An 18,736-nucleotide genomic window follows, 5' to 3' on the forward strand; every position below is an offset into this window, starting at 1 on the left:
CATAGCCCATTTACCTTAATAGGTTTTAATTCAGGAGCAACCGTTTTTATTTTTTCCATTCGTTGGCATTTGTCACATTCCTTAATCCATTTGGCAATATCATTAACCATACCTAGAAATTTAACAAAAAATGTAAATTACTCTATAGTAGAGCTGTGCGAGATTAGGTTTTTTATCTTCAATCGAGTTCGATCGAGATAACAAAAAATTCGATTGAGTTCGAGTTCGAGATTATTAAATAAACTAGTGAAAGTCTTGGTTGGAAAGTTGAAAGTTTTAGTTGGAAAGTCTATTGTTCAACGTAAAAAAATAAAAGAAAAAAAAATCCGTTATAGAAATGTGTGCAAGTGATGTTCATTGTGTTATTACATTTCATAACTTTCCCATAAAAAATATTTGTCCTTTTGATTAATTAAACAAATAGTAATAGCTAGCTTTCATATATAATGCCTTAAATAATTAGGGAATAACTTTTTTTATCGGATATTATTACATTTGATGCACACATTATGCAGTTATACTTTATTTTGCGTAGATACTCAGAACTTATGAGAATTATTCGAATATTTAAAAATGGCAGAGCAATATGCTGGAGTCCTGGGCCTGAAGAGCTATTAGTAGGTAAGAAGCTGCATTATTAACTGATAATTGAAGCGTATGAGCAAAGCAAGGTAAGCCCATAAATTTTTGGCACATGTTCATGCCTGCTCTCATATTACTACCATTGTCTCAAAGAACGTATATTGGTACTGCTCTTGGTAGCAACCAATATTCAATTGACTTCTCAATTCCAAATAATGCTCCTTACTCTTTTGTCTTCCATTTTGAAGCGTTTTGTTATCATATCACAGCGACTTTTTGAAGCGTTTTAATACTATTTTGCAGTAACTTTTTAAATATCGAACTTTAGGTTCGATGTTCGAATTTTATTCGATTAACTAAACACATTCGATTCGAGTTCGATTATTTAATAAACTCGTACTCAAACTCGAAACTTCGAACTTCGCACACCTCTACTCTATAGTAGTATCATGATTAACTGACCCTATGTAGTATTTTTTATTTAGAATTTGCTTTACAAACTTTAGCAGTATTTTGTTTTTAAAATCTATATTTAAGTAAAGAAAAAAAAACCTAGCCAGTAAAAAGAACTTCTTAGTTTAGTTCTAGTATTGTTGAGACCAACATGTGCCCCGTGATCAGAATCATGGACATCTCTAAAAGCCAACTTTTTTTCATGATCAGTTGAAAGAACTAGTAATTTCTTAGTTGACTTTATATAGTACAATTTACCATCTAAAATATATACATACAAATTAATCTAAAATAATATTATTATATTAATTAACGTGTGTGTAATTGATTCGTAGAATTTTTTTAAATCTTGTTATTCTTAAAAAATTTTGAAAAACTTGTAAAAGAAAGACAAAGTATTCATTCCAATAAAAGATTTATATTCATTATACAAATTTACAAGTTAGTTTTGAACAGATAATAATCCATTGCGATAAGCTTTGTCAACAAGAGCACGGACCCGAGATGAAAAATTAGTACACACTTTAAGGAGCATGCTTTACAAGTTCATTCATGATTTGACATACTCTTGATTTTAATTGATCAACATTCTCTGGTTGAAAAGAATCAGCAAACACTTGTCTTTTGATTTCAGCATGGAGCCGACATTGAGGAACATTGGTGGGGTTATTTTGTTTCAAAACAAATGGAATTTGTTTGTCATTTAAATACTTAACAGCTTTTGAAGAATAATGTGATGAAGCTTTGTCTGGCCAAAAGATGCAAGCTTTATCAGGACAGTGCTTCTCAATGTAGGGGATTAGTCTTCGTTGAAGGCATTCAAATTTGTACATTAAAAGCTGTCGATAAAGTTGTTCAAGGGCTTTTCTTATTTCACCTTTTTTAGCTGGATGGTAAAATGATGCTGGTTTTTGCTTGTGACAATAAACACCATGTCTGTTCAAAGTATTTAAGACAGTTTTGTGTCAAACATTGTATTTGGGGGAAGCTCTTCATAAACTTTTGTTTGTTGTGTTGTTAAATTCACGTATAAGACCTCCAAGTGCAGCACCAGTGATCTTTCTAGCAGCTCCATTGTTTCTATGATCATCAGTAACACCCACCACCTTCTCTGCTTGTCCGAGAACCTTGTATGCACCAGATTTGCTATAATCTGCATTTTGAAAAGCCTGTAAACGATCTTTCTTACTCAAGTGTTCAGTACTTTTCAAGATATTGTTTGCAATTTCACGAGATGCCATATCAAAACTGTGTTATAAAACAATGTACCCAAATGATACTAAAACAGAAAAACGACAATTACAAGCATGAGTCACCTGTATATCATATAACACAGTTTCTATATTTAGACATGATTTAACATGTTAACATTATTCTACGAATCAATTACACGCACGTTAATATACATATTATTAGTTTTATTTCCATGTTATTTTTTTCCATTATAAATGAACACTTACCACAAAGTTCAAATTTTTTAGCATACTTCAAGAAAGCGATACGTTCTGATTTAAAAAATTTAATTATGCCATCAGAAAGATACTGCTTAACATCATCAACTGAGTATACGTGGACTGCCATTTTTAATATATAGTATAAACCAATTTTTAATTTTTTACATACCCTAACGAAACGATGCAACTTTTTTAACGCCAAATTTCATTCCCTAACAAACGCTTTTTAACCATACTGCGCACGCGTAACACATGCGCAGAACTATTTGTAAACTTTTTTAACGACTAACTTTTTTAACGCAACAGCGGATTCAATTTGTAAACAAAAAAAGCGGCTTCACTTTTTGTCCAATAAAATCCCGCAAGTTAGACATCTAGTATATATAATATATCATTGGTTAAATCGGAGCTAACAAATACAGGTTTTTATTCGCTACCGTCAGATTATCTAAATTTTTCTCAATTTCTTCTTCAGAAATAAAGATAACTTGGTTTTTGTCATTTGATTTTTTAAATATAATAAAGTATGAATCCATTTATAACCGAAGAATTAGTTGCTTGTGCACTAGAATCAAAACATTGGCCTAATATATTAAATTACAAAACTCGACTCATTAAAGAGCTCTCTGAGATATATTTAATGTTCCCAAGAAAACCTGATTCTTAACAATTCAATACAGAAATGATGGATTTTGTACCCTTAGTTAAAAGAGATCTTGGTTATACAGCATTAAGGTATTTTTTTTTCTTTAGAACTTTTTTAAATTATTTTTAATTCAAATAATATCACAAAATAGACCCAAAATTCCGGATGTTAGAAACATGAACAGTTTAGACCTTCATTGCATTATTTTCTTCTATTTCTTTTCTTTGAGAATTCAGTCCATTTTTAATGGAATTTTTTTTTTTTTTTTAGCTATTTAACTAGTTATTGGAACATCTTTTTATTAAACAAACAATTCACTAAAATTATGTAAGTGACTAGTTTGTTTAGTAATAACCAAATCACTTGCATAATATATAAATGATTTGGTTGTTTAATAAAAAGTTATGGTGTATACTAAAATTACACTAATTTTTTTTATTATTAATATTACTTTTCAGTGAATATTGTTTTTTTGTGTCAGAACTGCTGAAGATGGAAATTGTCTTTACAGCTCAGTCTCTTTGATTTTAAATGACAGTAAGCATACTTCAAAAATTCTAAGATTGCTAACGTCAATTGAGATATTTGAAAACATAAACTTTTACGCAAGGTATAGTTATTTTTTGAGTTATTTTAATCAACATAGATCAGAATATTTTCAGCTGGCTAATTTGTTTTTTATAGCTGTTTCATTTAAATGCTCTGATAGTTTTTCAACAATTAATGATAGTATGATTTCAGAACTTCTTTTAAAAGAAGCATATTTAAATTGCTTTGATAAAACATTTTCATTGTTTATTTGCCTAATAGCATTATCTAGTGTTATAAAGCAACCCATTGAATCTGTCTATCCTGAAATTGGTTTTAAAAAGTATTATAGCTTTTTTAACACTGTTATAAAGCCTCGTATCCAAAAATTAAATAGTCCAATAAATATTTTGTGGTGCAATTTAGATAAAACAAAAAACAAAGGTGCTTTATGTTTTAATCCAAATCATTTTGTTACACTGATTAAAGATCTTCCAAACAAACAACCAACTTTTTTAATGAGTGATACAACTTTGCCTAGTATCAAAAGAAAACAAATTTCAAAGACAAGTTTCTCAGCAACAGAGAATAAAATACAAAAAACAGTTCAGTGTAAATTATCTTTTTCCTACTGTTTCCAGGAACACTTCAGATTTAGTTAAGTTGGCTAATTGTAATAAAACAGTTAAAACTGAAGTAATTGTTTCAAAAGACATCAACAGCAGTGATAAAAACAATATTGACTCTTATGTTCCACTAAAGGAAAACATGGTTGCTGATGTTAGTTTATTAAATACAAATCAGCTAGCATCCTATTCAAATTATGATGTTTCTTCATACCATCTACAGGGTGAAAAATTAAAATCAGGAACAAATGATAATGAGCTGTTATCTCTAATTAGTAATGTCTGGGTTCCAGATAAATGCTTCCATTTCCCCTTAACAGGTAAAAGCAGAAAAAGACATTTTTTGTTAAAATGGTTAGATGAGTTTTCTTAGCTTTGTTATTCTAAAATTGAGGATGGTGCATATTGTCTTCCATGCACTCTTTTTGGTTCAAGTTTACCAAACAAATATGCATTACGTAAGTTGTTCAAAGAACCATTCAATACCTGGCGTAATGCTTTAAAAGTTTTCAATGATCATGAGAAAACTGTTGACGGATTACACATCAAGTCCATGCATTGTTATAATATGCTTTTATCTAGAGCTAAAAATAAAACTTTGCTTATTGAAATTTCTCTAGATATTTCTAGAAAGCAGCTTATAGAGGAAAACAAAAAAAAACTTGCATCAATTTTTAAGACAATAATGTTTTTGGGTCGAAATGTTATGTCTTTACGAGGTCATAGAGATGATAGAAGATATCAAGGAGAAATTGGAGAACCTTCAAAAATTACAGGGTTGGGTAATTTTATTGAGCTTTTAAATTTTAGAGTTGATGCAGGTGATTTAATTCTAAAGGAGCATCTTCTCTCTGCCCCAAAAAACTCTACATATATTTCAAAGACCTCTCAAAATGAGTTGATTGAGTGTTGTGGAAATGCAATTGAAGAGATTCTAATAAATGATATTAAAAAAAGTAAGTACTTCTCTATTATAGCAGATGAGGCTTGAGACTGTGCATTGTTAGAACAACTTTCTATTGTCATACGTTATGTTGACTTGAACAATAGTATTAAGGAAGTTTTTTTACGCTTTTTAGAATGCAAAACAGGAACAACTGGTTTAAATATAGCTACCAACATTCTTGAAACTTTGAAAGAATTCGGTTTAGATATAAAAAATTGCAGAGGCCAGTCTTATGATGGAGCTGCTTCAATGTCAGGTGAATACAAAGGTGTTTCATCTCTTATAAAAAAAATCAATCCAATGGCATTATTTGTCCACTGTGCCTCACATAAACTTAGTTTAATTGTTGGCAAGAGTTGCCAAATCCAGCAAGTAAAAAATTTGCTTGAACAAGTTAAAGACATCTTATTTTTTTAACTTGTCTCCTAAAAGAAGTAATTGTTTAAAAAAATACCTTCTTCCTGGTCAGGCAAAACTTATTGACACATGTCGAACTCGGTGGGTACAAAAGATTTGTGGACTTCATGTGTTTTTTGATAATTATTCAGCAGTTTTTTCTGCTTTTGAAGAAATGGAAGACAATAATTTAAAAGAATTTAATAAAGAAACATCTTCAAAAGCATCTTCTTTTATGAAGTTGTTGACAAATTTTTCTTTTATTGTTTCTTTGGTTTTAACTAAACACCTTCTGGATTACTTTTATGGAATTTCCATCACCCTTCAAACTAAATCTTTTGATATTTCCCAGTAAGTAGATGAAATTCAAAATTTGAATAAACATTTAAAAGAAATACAGAGAAATGTTGATGCTTACCATGACAAATGGTATAAATTTGCTCTTGCATTGGCAAAAACATTTGATGTTGATGAAAAAAAAACCTAGAACATGGGGTGTTCAGAAACAGAGATAATCAAATATGTGATATTATATCTGGTTATTTTAAAGTTTCTATTACATTGCCTCTTGTGAATCATCTTCTCAATGAACTAGAAAACAGGTTTGATGTTGAGAGCATGATTGTTTATAATGGTCTATGTGCTATTCCTGCTTACTTAGTAAAGCAATATTTTAGATCTTGCCCATGGAAAGAAAAGTTCTTAATGTCTTTGAATTTTTATAAATCAGATCTTCCTCATTTCTCATCAATTCATGCCGAATTAGAGTTATGGGAGGAATTTTGGAAAGAAAAGACAGAATTACAATCTACTATTTCTGATACATTAAAGTTCATGGATATCAGAGGCTTTCCAAACATTTTAGAGGCTTTTCATATACTTGCTACAATACCAATCACAACTTGTGAGTGTGAAAGGTCAATATCTACTCCTAGGAGAATAAAAACTTACACCAGGAGTACAATGTCTGAAAATAGATTGAATGGACTTGCATTAATGTCTATTCATCAGGAAATAGTTCCAGATATTAGCAGAGTTATTGAAATTTTTGCATCCAAAGGAGACAGAAAATTAGAGTTAATATTCAAATGATGAGTAAATTTAGAATTGATGAGTAAGTAGTAGTTTTAAGTGTCTTACATAAACTTCTATTCAATGTTTTAAACTTGTAAACTGTAAAAATCATTTTTCATAAGCAAACTATTTCTATTCATTCTTGATGTTGAAAGTGTTTTCAGGTTATATTAGTTTTGAATTTTTTAGTTTTTACTTAACTTGTTGTATTATATTTTGTCTTATATATTTATATATTAAAAATTAAAAAAAAAAAGAAAAAAGAAATTATAAAAAGATATTAAAAAAATTTGGGCATAGCTGCCTATCAAGAAAAATAAAAAATCCAAAAAAAGAGGCCTAACCTTAGGAAACATTACTAATACTTCACTTAACCTGCCTATCAAGAAAAGGAAAGAATCCAGAAATGGAGGGCTAACCTTAGGCAACATGATAGTTTACAGATGGAGTGCAAAGTCCTATGGCTTACCTTCTCGTTGGTGCACTTCGTTAAATAAGTTAGACAAGTATTACATGTCTAATTTATGAACTAAATAGCCAAGGCAACATTTTGAATAACTTTATTATTAATAGGATAACTAAAAACAATACAAAACAACACTTTACCAAGCTTGACTCGACTGTTTAGCATAGCATTCCATTAGCAAAATTGTATCGAATAAACACATTAGGTGAACAGACTTCAATAACAGCAAAAAGTTGTTTTTTTAAAAAAGTGAATTTTATCTGGTTTTGCAAGTCCACTCCTCATATATGAAATATTTTACCTCTAAAAATTAAAATATTCTATCTCTAATGATTTTTAAATATGTGTTCTGGGATTACATAAATAATTAGGAACTTGATATAATGATATTATTTTTTGCAAGTCTACAAGTATAATATAAATAATCTTTAAGGCCTGGCGACAAGGGTTCTTTATATTCCATGAAAAAATCCTTATGGAAAAATTTGAAAGGCTTTATCAACGAAGTTTTTACCCACATTTGTGAAAATTATTGTACTTCATGTGCGCTCTCAACTTATTAAATCTGGGATGATTAAGTAGAGAAGAAAACAAATTAAGTCTCCCTATGATTTTAAGTAAAAAATGTTATAGAGGTGACGCCCATGGGCTTAGCTTTTACTCACAAGCCCTTCCCACAGGAACACCAAAAGTAAAGTTGGTTATTCCAAATTTGGCCACACAGTTACAAATTCCTGGATCCGCCCCTGAAGATGCACCTGAAAACGAAGAAGATGATTTAAACAACGATATTCAGTTGTTTGCAAAGGAGTTAGCAGCTGAATTTCAAATTGGTGATTGGACTGTTGTTCTATACTTTAAGTAATGGTATCCTGCAATAATTAAAAATGTAAGAAGTTTTAACACAATAATATTGTATTTTTGTGTATTGAGATCTATTATAAAATTATTGGTTTATTAACCAGATTAACTAATTTCAAGGAATATTTAGGAAGCAGCAATGATTAGACGTTACTTTACCTCGACCATTAGGTCAATGATGATGGTATATATGTTTCTTGTATGAAATATTCTGTTACACCTGGAAAGAACTGCTTCAAGTGGCCAACCAAAGAAAATATTCTTTAATGTTCGTCTCTTGACATTGTTTGTAAGATTGATGCACCAACACTAACTAATCAAAGAGGAGATTATTCACTCTCAAAAAATGATATTGACAACGTGGAGATTCAGATTGGCCATTAATAAATTTATTATATTTTTTTGGTAATTCTTAGAAAACTGTATTTCCCATCAGTTTTAAACGGAAAAAACGATCTTGAAGTTTAATGGTTCTTTCTTTCATTGATAAAGTTAAAAAAAAATTTTTTTTTCAAGTTCTCTTGTACAGTTGCTTTAAAAAAAGCATTATTTTAAAATTTTTAATAGCAGTACTAATTAATAAGGCTGTAAAGTAGCCGTTGCTAAGTATATCTATACCGCTGCTAGGGTATTATTTTAGTTTAAAAATTGGCAAAATTAGGCTACTTCTAGGATTTCTGAAGGCTTTTTATCACCCGAGCACATGGATTTTTTTTCAGATACTGGAAGATGCATTTTTAAGGAAAATAAATAACTTATACTGTTCATGGTGGACCTAAGGCCACGGTTGTTATGGGTAATCTATCAAAGCGCGTTGAACGCAAAAAGTGATTTTTGGCAGGTTACTCCTTCCCTGGTCCTTGCATGCACATGGTTTTTGTTCCGAAAAATCAATGTTTGTCTTAGTGTCTTTCAAAACCACCTAAAAAAACTAAGTGCAAGTATTGGCCTAAAGAGATATTAGAGCTCAAAGTTAGGTTAAAATTTCAAATGTTGTGGTTTCGGATAACGATTTCTAGACTACTGAAAATGTAATCATGCTGAATTTTTACTTTTACTGTAGAAATCAACCCAGATTAGTAAAAAAGTTAAAAAGAAATGTTTCTGTCATATTCATGTTGCTAAAACTACTCCTCAAAGTAGCAATTGCACTCCATGCGCAAAATTTTCTCAAAACGGGCCAAATTTTGGGACCCAATATCTCCGAAACTAATAAAAATTTTAGAAAAAAAATTACCAGTGGCCTACTTTCATTGTTTTTTACAAAATATCTAAAAATGAGTGCAATTTGAAGACATCACTTCCAAAATTTATTTATTTTGCCTACATTTCTCAGACAATGGGTCTTAAAACGTCTAAAAACAAACAAAAAAATCCTAATTTTACCAAGCTTCGGGTAAGTTTAAACATTTTTTTATTATCAAATTTGTTGTACAGATATCTATCTAGGAACTCTAAGATGATACTATCTTAAATTAGATCATTCTACAATGCAGCTACAAGTTTTCTTTTACTAAAATGCAAATTATGACCATTTTTGCATGCATATCGGAAATTATGCAGTTTGGTAATCGACCTATTTAATTTCAGATGTCTGAGGAAAAATATGGTCTTTCAAACCATTAAGTTTAGCAAGATTTCACTGCATGTGAAAAATATTTTATTCAGAAATAAAATTCTGACCTCCAAGCAAATATTCTGACTTTTAAATTATTGACGAATCCGATCGTTTTAAACAAATGTCAGAGTTAAATATAATAAGATATGTGCATACAAAAATGGTGCTTCGGGTATATAGGTATGAAACTGACTTTTTAATGGACTTTAAAAAATTTACAAATCTGCAGTTTGTAAATCTCCTTAAGGCTATAAAAGAATAGTTTGCTGAGCTATCTCTACTTTAATCACTTGCATACCTACTGCAAATCTGAAAATTGCACTACGTGTTTTGCTAAAAACTCCAGTAACTCTAGCAACAGAAGTGCACAGTTCTAGCTGTTAGAAATTAGTTAAATTAATTAATAGTTCGACGTCGACAGACCTTGTTTTACTAAGTTAAGCTGTCAATTAAGTGGGAAGTGGAAAGCTATGCTGTCAATTAAGTCAAACATGGTGAGGTAGTTAACGCAGACAATATTGTCAATAGAAAATCTTTTTTTACTTCACCATTGCTGACTCTAAAGAACCTCTCTAAAAAAAGTAATCCATCATAGAAAAGTTTGCCTGTCCTCTTACATTCCTATGAAAAAAAAGTGTTGATTTGTAAGAATGAATTCGTTTGTTGAAATTTGAGTTTATAAACTATTAACTACGAGCGGTACTGATCCTTGACTAATTTTGCTATTATTTTGAACTTGTTTATAAAATAAAAAGGAGTTACAGAACTGTAAATGATACCAGATAAATATGCAACAAATCTTCAGTTTAGAACCATAAAATAAAAAAACAATAAAAAATTAAATGTCAAATATGTATATTCTAATATAAGTAACATTAATATCTTATAAAAGAACGAAATATTATAAAAAAGTTTAACTTAATTTTAAATAAGAAGCACGAAAACAAATATAATTGTTTGATACAATATAAATAATTGCCATGGTCGCAACTTTTATTTAAAAGAAATGCGGCTATCAACTTTTTTTTTTTTTTTCATTGTATTTCTTTAATTGGCATAGTTACTGTCTAACGTCTGCAGTAATTTCTGAGAATAACCCAAAAGTATTCAATGTGCTGAGATGGTATAGATTTTTTTCCCTATTAGTTTACTTTCCATATTAGTTTATTAGTTTTCCCTATTAGTAAGAATCTGATATATCTCTATAAGATCTTTTACGTCTAAACAACGTTTTAAAAGAAGTTATTTGAATATGAAGTTTTTTTAACAAATAAAACGCTTAAAAGTAACCAAATTTTTAAAATCAAATAAACTTTTAAAATTAAAAAAAAAATTATGGTTTAAGAAATTTTAAAACTGATTATAACACTTCACTTTTTTATCCGTTTTTCTTGTAACGAAAAAAAAAAACGAAATGTTATAATTATCTTTAAAATACAGAGAAAAACTCGAAAATTTCTTTTTTTGTTTAATATTGCTTTATTTTTTTTTTATTTCTCAAAAATTACCTTCAAAAATAGTTACTTTTTTAAAAGACAAAGACGAAGTGGTCATTGATTAATAGGATTAGGTTGAAGGCAATACGTTTATACTTAATTTCTTTTCTTTTTTAGTTGATAAAATTACTAATTTTCAAATATCGTCTGGATCTAGCAGAGAGTGCCATTCAGAATGATAGCGATGGGGCATATCTTGCACAAGTTTCCAGTGGTTTGCAGCAGAACTTTGTGGTGAATTTAAACTAAAAATGACGTGGCCAATGACGTCGTTTTTCCCCATTAAGCTCGCACTATTTATTGTAGCAACCATTGTAAAAACTGAAAGTGGTCTAGAAAAATCTGTGCTGACATCAAACTCAATGGACTCGTTAAACACCGCGTCTCGTGTGTTGTACTTGATAACGGTGTCTTTTCTATCAATCGATTGTTCACGGAATAAAGAGATGGTTACATAAGGATCTGAAAGTTTAAACAGAATTTCAGCCAAAAGTATGTATTTATGTTAATTCATTTAAGGTATTTAATCTTTACAATTGATACTTGAATATAAAAACAATTTCTTATGTATAAGAAGAAATTTACAATAGTTTGAAACAAAAAAAGTGTATTCATAAAGTCGATTTAAAAAATGAAACATTTAACTAATGGTTACTTAGCAACTTTGGCAATCGCTTAGCTTCAACTATAATAACATCAAGTTTGGATAATGTTGCTTGGTGACAAATCGAAATCTTCAAAGATGCCAATGATGTCTAAGATAAGAACCATTTTGCAAATGATTATAAAAATGTCTAATGTTTGTTAAAATTTAAAATCAACTTTTTTATTTTTATTTTTTGTTAAATAAACAATTAATAAAATTGCTATACTTTTAATTTCACATGCGAAAACAGCTGCAAGTTGTATATTTCTTCACAAGAGTAGTTAAGAGAGCTTAAAACTATTTGGGCTTCTCCAAGCACTTTCTTCTTTTTGAACCTGCTATAGTTCATAAGTTTAATAGTTAAACAGTAATTCTGAATCTGTTTTAAATCTAGATCGAAAAAGCGGAATTGTTCGTTATAATCAAACTCTCTTGACCCCTTTATGAACTTTGATACTTGTTTTTGAGTGTTGCCTGGCATCATGTAAAGAAGAACAAAAGTATTAAAAGCAGATCTTCTTTTTTTGTTGTCAAAATCAAAAACTCGGAGAACCCATACTTCTAAAGTATTGTTTTGGAACTTTGTTTTGATTGATATTTTTCCAGTTTTTTTTAACTGTCGTTTGAGGTTTCCTAAGGGACCAGCTTGTTGCTTCATACGGTTAGAACCTAGTTTTCGAACCCCGTCATTAGGACATTCGTCAATACCACCGATAGTAAAGACACTTGTGTCTAAAACAGATTCATCACAATCACTTTGTAAACTATCCAAGGAACTGGTAGTAGATTTCCTGTTGTCAGTAGAATTTCCGTTAATGGCTGTTGAATATGTGCGGAGGTCATAATCACACACTACAATAGAAGTTGTTAAAAATTTAATATTTCTCAACCAAAGATAAACTGCATTAAAATTTAGCAATAATGTAATGAGAAAAACATTTCGCAAGGTGATGCAATTATGAAAGTATGAGGTTTTAATCTGATTTGGTAAATTATCAATGATTCTCATGTATGCCTAGAATAGTTTATATCGTATTTAATTGATGTAAATCACAGGCGGTAAGTTATATATCCATATTGTAATGTTAAGATCAGTTTTAGGAATTCAAACTATAGAAAATATCAAAAGCAACTTTTGTTTTACTATTTTATTTAAATGCTTATGCAATTTATGATTTTAACAGTCAATAATGATTTTTAACACCTTTTCTCCCTTGTTTTTCCAAATGCTCTATTACTCCGGCACTGATATGGCGCTGTTTTTTATCTAAATCAGTTAAAGTCCTATTCTTCAAGATATATGATTCATCTTGAGAAGTGCTATCAAATAGCTCAGAAGATAAAATGGGTAACGAATAGGTTGACATTGGATAATCTCCATCTGTTACTACAATTACTGGATTTGGCATATTTCGTACCGGAAGCTAAACATATTTAAAAAATTTCGATAAATTGTCTTAATTTAAAAATACCATTTTCTGTTTTTGCTAAAATTCTATTTAAAATAAGCTTGCTACAAACCTGATGATTATGTGTAGGAGTCCAGTTTTCACCGATATTATTTGTTGTGGGTAATTGAGTCGTTATTGTTCGAATAGAAAAAGGAATATCAACGGAATTACTACTTTCAATAAGGCTTTTATGCTCAGCTCCATTCCTTATGGTTTTATCTCTATTACGTAAATATCTACATAGCGTGTATACAGCAAACGATAGTGAAAAACACAAGAATATTCCTGCCAGTAGCAAAATAACTAAAGCAACAACAGAGCGAAAAAAAAATTTTTTGACATGCTGAAAAGTTTTTAAAAAAGAAAAATGTTTTGTTTAAATTGAAAGAGATTGAGTTTGATGTTCAAAATTAAGCTCATAGGTTATTCTGATAATTAAAGAGCTACTCTCAAGACCCTGACCATGAACCCTGGTGTAAAGAGATAACCTTACATTTTTCAATGTGTTACTTACATTTTTAATGTAATATAAACTTAATTTTTTAATGTGTTCTTACAAAAGGTAAGGCTAATCGCTTGAATGTTTCTGCTGCTATTATTTAACTAACGGAATTAATGTTATTAAAAACTTAATTCCATTAACTTAGAGTAAAATTTATAGAAAATAAACTTCTAAAATATCTTTAAAGATTAAAAACCTTAAAATTCATATTCCTTTTGTGGTGCGTATTAAAGTTGTGTTTTAGATTATAAAAAGAACTGGGTGTTGAGTATAGATAAACAAGTTTATTGATTAAAAACTTGAATTATTAATAAAATATCGTAAACACTTTCTTGAAAAAGCTTTTATTTGAAAGTGATATTTTGTCGGAAATAAAACGATTGCAATTGTTTCAATAATACCCTTTGATATCAGGTAAAGTTACCTCCGAAGTGGGTGTCCCTAAATCAAAATAAATTTAAACAAAATCCCTATACTTATTGTTAAGTAAGTTAAGGCTTTAGCAAATATTTCTTTTTAAATATTTAATTATTAAAAAAAAAAATTATTGAAAAAATTACCTTCCGGAATGTTCATGGGCTCAATTAGCAGCAACCAATAAAATTTAGGAACTCGTTACAGTGCCCAATCAGTAACAACCAAATAATTGAGAAACTGGTTATGCTTTTTACTAACACAAAAAAATTTACATTCATAAATATTTAAACTTTAGACCATAGTTAATAAAAATTTGAAATTCAAGTGAACGCACGTTTAAAATCTCTTAAACTTTTTTTGTTTAAAAATACCTACCGCCTGATGCTTGCAAATAATATAAAATGTGTCTTTATCTCCAGGATAGAAAAACTCATACCAAGCAAAACAAAGCAAATAAAAAAAATTACAACTTTTTTAATAAACAAAAATGAAACTTGTTGAACATTATTCCGCCATTTTTTTTTTTTTATTTAAAACTCCGCAATGTTTCAATCACTTTTTTTTTTTTTTTCAACTTCACATTAGAATATTTCGTTATGTAAGGTTGCAAAATTAAAATGAAAGTAAAAAAACTGACTCATATAAAATGAAACCATATTTCTATTTACTTATTTACAAAATGTAACGCAATTTAACAATTAAATACGCAATCATATTTAATACACCCATTCAACATTCTCCATTGAGATTTAAGCAAAAAAGTTAAAAAGAGTTGCCACTATTTAAATTCATGGGGGAATAGTTATATTGAAGGATTTTTTTTTCGTAATGTTAGACTTAATTTACAGATTTAAATCTTAATTCATTTTAGTCATTTATTTTTTGATAAAACTCCCAGGTGAAAGCTGGAAAAAAATTGTCTTACCAGACTAGAAATGAAATAGTGATTACCAGCAATTTACTTTTATCAGTTAATTTCCATTAGGCAATTATAAATTTATTAAGAAATCGTAAATTTATTAAACTATTTATTGTTATCACACATCAGACAATTAAAAATCATATTAGATAAACTAACAAATATCGAATAATAACAAACAAAAATTTACAAAAGACAACTTAAGAACTTTTAAAACTCAAGATTGTTTTTCAGTCAAAATAAATTACAAATGTTGCATTATGTCTTAGGTTAGGTGATTGGACACTTTAAAAGTGTCTACAAAATACAATTGTTTTTATTATTATAATTTTGGTGAAAAGAATATTAAAAAACTATAAAAATATTTTTAATATTTGTTTTTAATTAAAAAATCATTACTTAAACTAGAGTTTTCCTGCCTCACACTTCTCATCAATGCTTGATGCAGTCTCTTACCCTAACTATTTATTTCTATTTAGTTATTCAACTGTTTTGATACTGAGGTTGGCACAAGGAAAAGCATTGCATTCAAAAGTGTCAGGCTTAAAAAATACGCATTACGTTGGCCAAGAATCTCTATAGAGAATATATGTAAATAAAGAACTCAATAGGTTAAAAGTTATTTTAAAACAAAACAAACAAATGGTTTTAAAATTTAAAGTAATTCGTTTTTAAAACTAAACCTTACTTCAATACTCAAATTAATTGAATTTTTAAATTAAAACTTGGTTTCAATACTCAATTTTATTTGAATTTTTAAATCTAAAAATGGAGTGTAAAAATAAAAATACTTTTTTAATGAAGTCATAAGCGAAACGTTTACTTTGTTAATAAAAGCAAAAAAATGTTTTCAACAGTTTTCAATACTTTAATTTTTGATTTGTTAACAAAGAGACTAGAAAATCATTTCAGCTTTAAAATGATTTTCTAATCTCTTAGACACAAAACATCAAAAAATCATGAAAACTGACACGAAAGTCATTTTAAAAAATGCCATAATGAATTTTTTGTGATTTTTCATATAAATTTTAAAAAAGATAAAAATTTTTTCTGACTAATACTATGGTTGATACCAGCAACCCGAAGGTAACAAAGTTTTCAATTTGTATACACATGGTGGGGGCAGGGTTACATAAATGTTTTTAAATACCATAAGATTTCTTTTTGTAGCCTTATATATCTGTTTTTAGAATATAATTTGTCTTTTTACAAGAAGTTAATAGAAATGATTGTTCCTTGGTTTCCACTCTGTTGAATCTATGTTATATACATACGTATACATATATTCGTGCAGTTAGGGAGAGGGGAGGGAGAGGAGATCAAAACAGTTTTTTTTTTTTCGCAATATACAAAATTTGTTTTGATTTTAATTAAATAAACATAATCTCAACTTGCGAAAGTCTGATAAAAATATTTCATCAAGAGGTTTTTCTATATCGGAAAAAGAACTGAAATTATTCCAGTGATTATCATCTTTGAAAACTGCGTTAAAATATTACCATGACTGGAACCTTATTATCAGAGTTGATTTTCCAACTATTTCTTTAGTTAATATAGCTCCTTTTCAATTTGGTGATTTTATATCCCTTTGAATATTAAAAAAAATGTTTTAAGAACCCTTAATTTTACTATTCAAAAACCTCACAGCTCGAAATTCCACTGATTTACGTACCTTGCAAATCAAGGAAAAGAATTTTGAAATTTTTGAAATTTTTTTGTCAAAGATTTTGAAACCTTTTTTTTTTTTTTTAACAAGATGCAATATAGCTTTTTATCGTAACTATCTTATTTGTTTTTACAAAAAAGTTATCAGCAGCATCCATTACCAAATTAAGTTGAATAACAATTAATCTTCAGGTTTCTACTTCAACAGATTTCAACAACTTTCTACTGGATTAGGTCGACTTTCCACATCATTAAAGAGTGTTCGATAGAGTTTTTGATAAAGTAAATCCATTATTGACCAACTCCTCACTTTCAAATTTTTCTCAAATTTTACATTCAAGTTTACTTTAGGTTAGGTAACGATAAAAATCATTTTAGAACTAGGTCTAAAAAATTAATTTTTGCAATTTAAAAAATGAAATAATCAAACAAGATATTTACTTCCATTATCAAACTTTTTCATTATTTTTAACAAAATAAAAGTAAGAAGATAAAGTCCTTTGTTATACACAGAGCCATTCGAAACTGAATTTTTGGGGTTAGCAAAGGTCTCTTGGATTGATTTAAAATACTTCCAGATTAAAAAAGTCCTACGCGTCATTTTTACTCACAATCTGGAAATTAAATGTAGCTTGAAAGAGAGTTTATTTTTTTAATTCGAAAATCTGAAGTAATTTAAATAGTAATCTAAATATCTTGATTTTGATTCTTTTTTAGGAATCATGAGATCAGTAACCGTTAGTAAATCGTCAGCAGTAATCGTTAAAGTCAATTAGAAGGCTTTTAGTGCTATTAAGTATTTTAGTTGTTTTTTTTTATTATAACTTTTAAAAAAACCATTACGAACTTTTAACTTAAAAAAAACGACAATCTATTGCAAGTACGAACACAAAACGAAATTCGTCTTTAAGCGGAGATTATTCTACAATCGAATTAATCGTTTTGATACGTATACTAGTTTTCACGGATAATCCTAACTTACGATTGGTAGTTTTTTAAAAATTTGCCTTATCATATCGTAAAAAATAGAAAATAAAAAAAAGTTTTAAAAAAATTGCAAGTTCGATTTATGGGTCCCTGATGCTTTTTAAAATGGCCACCCAAGAGGAAAGATTTTTTTTACACAGTAATTCCCCTGTTGGCCCCAAAAAACATTTTAAAAATTAACCCTTCCATTTAACTACCCTTTATTTAGTATGGTAAACAGCCTAAACTAGAGTTGATTATATGGATTATTATATTGAGACCTGATTTATTAAAGCACCTTCTCTAAAAACAACATCAAATATAGATATGCATAAAATGAATCTAGCTTTATTAAATCTACTTTTAGAAATAATTTATTACTAAAATAGCTCAAAAAAGTAAAATGATTATTCTGTGTAAAACTTTGCTTCCAATTAACTCTTTTCTCAACTTAAATAAAGTTTCCACACTCAAGTTTCCTTCCATTAGAATTCTGTTAAAAGGTTCGAAATGCGTTAAACCTAAGAATGGTTGTAAGAAAAATAGCATTAACTAAAAAAAAAAAACAAAGCAAAACCAATTTAATACTTGTTCAAAACTTACTACATGCCTGTATCAGCGAAGTCAGCGTTTCAAACAAATTACTATGACCTCACGACCATATAATCTCATGATTCCTAAAAAATAACATCAGTTTTAGAAAAGGAGATTTTTTAATGAACACTTCAAATCTTAAATATGCTTATTTAGAACTTTCTCTTTTTGTTCTCCTGTTTCGCATTTAAATTATTTTTGCTTACTCGGTTACGCTTAAAGCGTTCTTCAAAATAGTCCACCCATTTGTTTATAGACTCAGTAACAAACAACAAGGTTTTCAAAAGCCTAAGGATTAATTTTTTTCTCAATTTTAAAAAAAAGCGTTTATAATTTTCTATTGCATAAGAACTTAGGAAATTGGTTTCGTTCTGTGTTAAATAAAAAAAAAAAAGAATTTTAGTGAAAGATTCTGAACGCCTCAAAGTTA

The 18,736-nt window shown here is 28.8% G+C and overlaps 1 protein-coding gene, 1 long non-coding RNA gene and 1 pseudogene across 7 annotated transcripts; 1 reads left to right on the top strand and 2 right to left on the bottom strand.

The window, feature by feature from the left end:
• Positions 1 to 1,887: 1,887 nt before the first annotated feature.
• LOC149893500 (uncharacterized) lies at positions 1,888 to 2,627 on the bottom strand. Its single transcript, XR_016452568.1, has 2 exons — positions 2,496 to 2,627; positions 1,888 to 2,314 (listed from the first exon to the last, which is right to left on the bottom strand). It is a non-coding gene; the product is annotated as an uncharacterized LOC149893500 (long non-coding RNA).
• A 276-nt stretch (positions 2,628 to 2,903) lies between these two features.
• On the top strand, positions 2,904 to 6,723 carry LOC145182762 (52 kDa repressor of the inhibitor of the protein kinase-like; annotated as a pseudogene). Its single transcript, XR_016452446.1, has 3 exons — positions 2,904 to 3,224; positions 3,406 to 3,462; positions 3,617 to 6,723. The product of XR_016452446.1 is annotated as a 52 kDa repressor of the inhibitor of the protein kinase-like (transcript).
• Positions 6,724 to 11,235: 4,512 nt separating this feature from the next.
• On the bottom strand, positions 11,236 to 18,531 carry LOC145187968 (synaptotagmin-1-like). Of its 5 annotated transcripts, XM_090087380.1 has the most exons (8): positions 18,513 to 18,531; positions 18,316 to 18,389; positions 14,306 to 14,415; positions 13,314 to 13,546; positions 12,997 to 13,216; positions 12,019 to 12,644; positions 11,802 to 11,901; positions 11,236 to 11,608 (listed from the first exon to the last, which is right to left on the bottom strand). In XM_090087380.1, the coding sequence occupies exons 3-8, from the start codon at positions 14,319 to 14,321 to the stop codon at positions 11,283 to 11,285; spliced, it is 1,521 nt and encodes a 506-aa protein (XP_089943506.1). In that variant the 5' UTR covers positions 14,322 to 14,415; positions 18,316 to 18,389; positions 18,513 to 18,531; the 3' UTR covers positions 11,236 to 11,282. The 5 variants fall into 5 exon arrangements, with proteins under 5 accessions (XP_089943506.1, XP_089943517.1, XP_089943497.1 ...); XM_090087391.1 differs by lacking the exon at positions 18,513 to 18,531 and having other exon boundaries at positions 18,323 to 18,510; XM_090087371.1 differs by lacking the exon at positions 18,513 to 18,531 and having other exon boundaries at positions 18,316 to 18,495.
• Positions 18,532 to 18,736: the final 205 nt, after the last annotated feature.

This window comes from Hydra viridissima, unplaced genomic scaffold (assembly GCF_058129835.1).
Source record: "Hydra viridissima isolate aposymbiotic clone 2 unplaced genomic scaffold, HvirCarnegie_v1 scaffold_1, whole genome shotgun sequence".
Lineage (NCBI taxonomy): Eukaryota > Metazoa > Cnidaria > Hydrozoa > Anthoathecata > Hydridae > Hydra > Hydra viridissima.

What these genes read in the sequence shown, in the direction of transcription:
- LOC145187968 (XM_090087380.1), bottom strand. An exon ending in CTCCTACACATAATCATCAG is followed by an intron (nt 13,217 to 13,313) that starts GTTTGTAGCAAG and finishes AAATATGTTTAG; the next exon opens with CTTCCGGTACGAAATATGCC. An exon ending in GCGATTGCCAAAGTTGCTAA is followed by an intron (nt 11,609 to 11,801) that starts GTAACCATTAGT and finishes TTAAACTTTCAG; the next exon opens with ATCCTTATGTAACCATCTCT.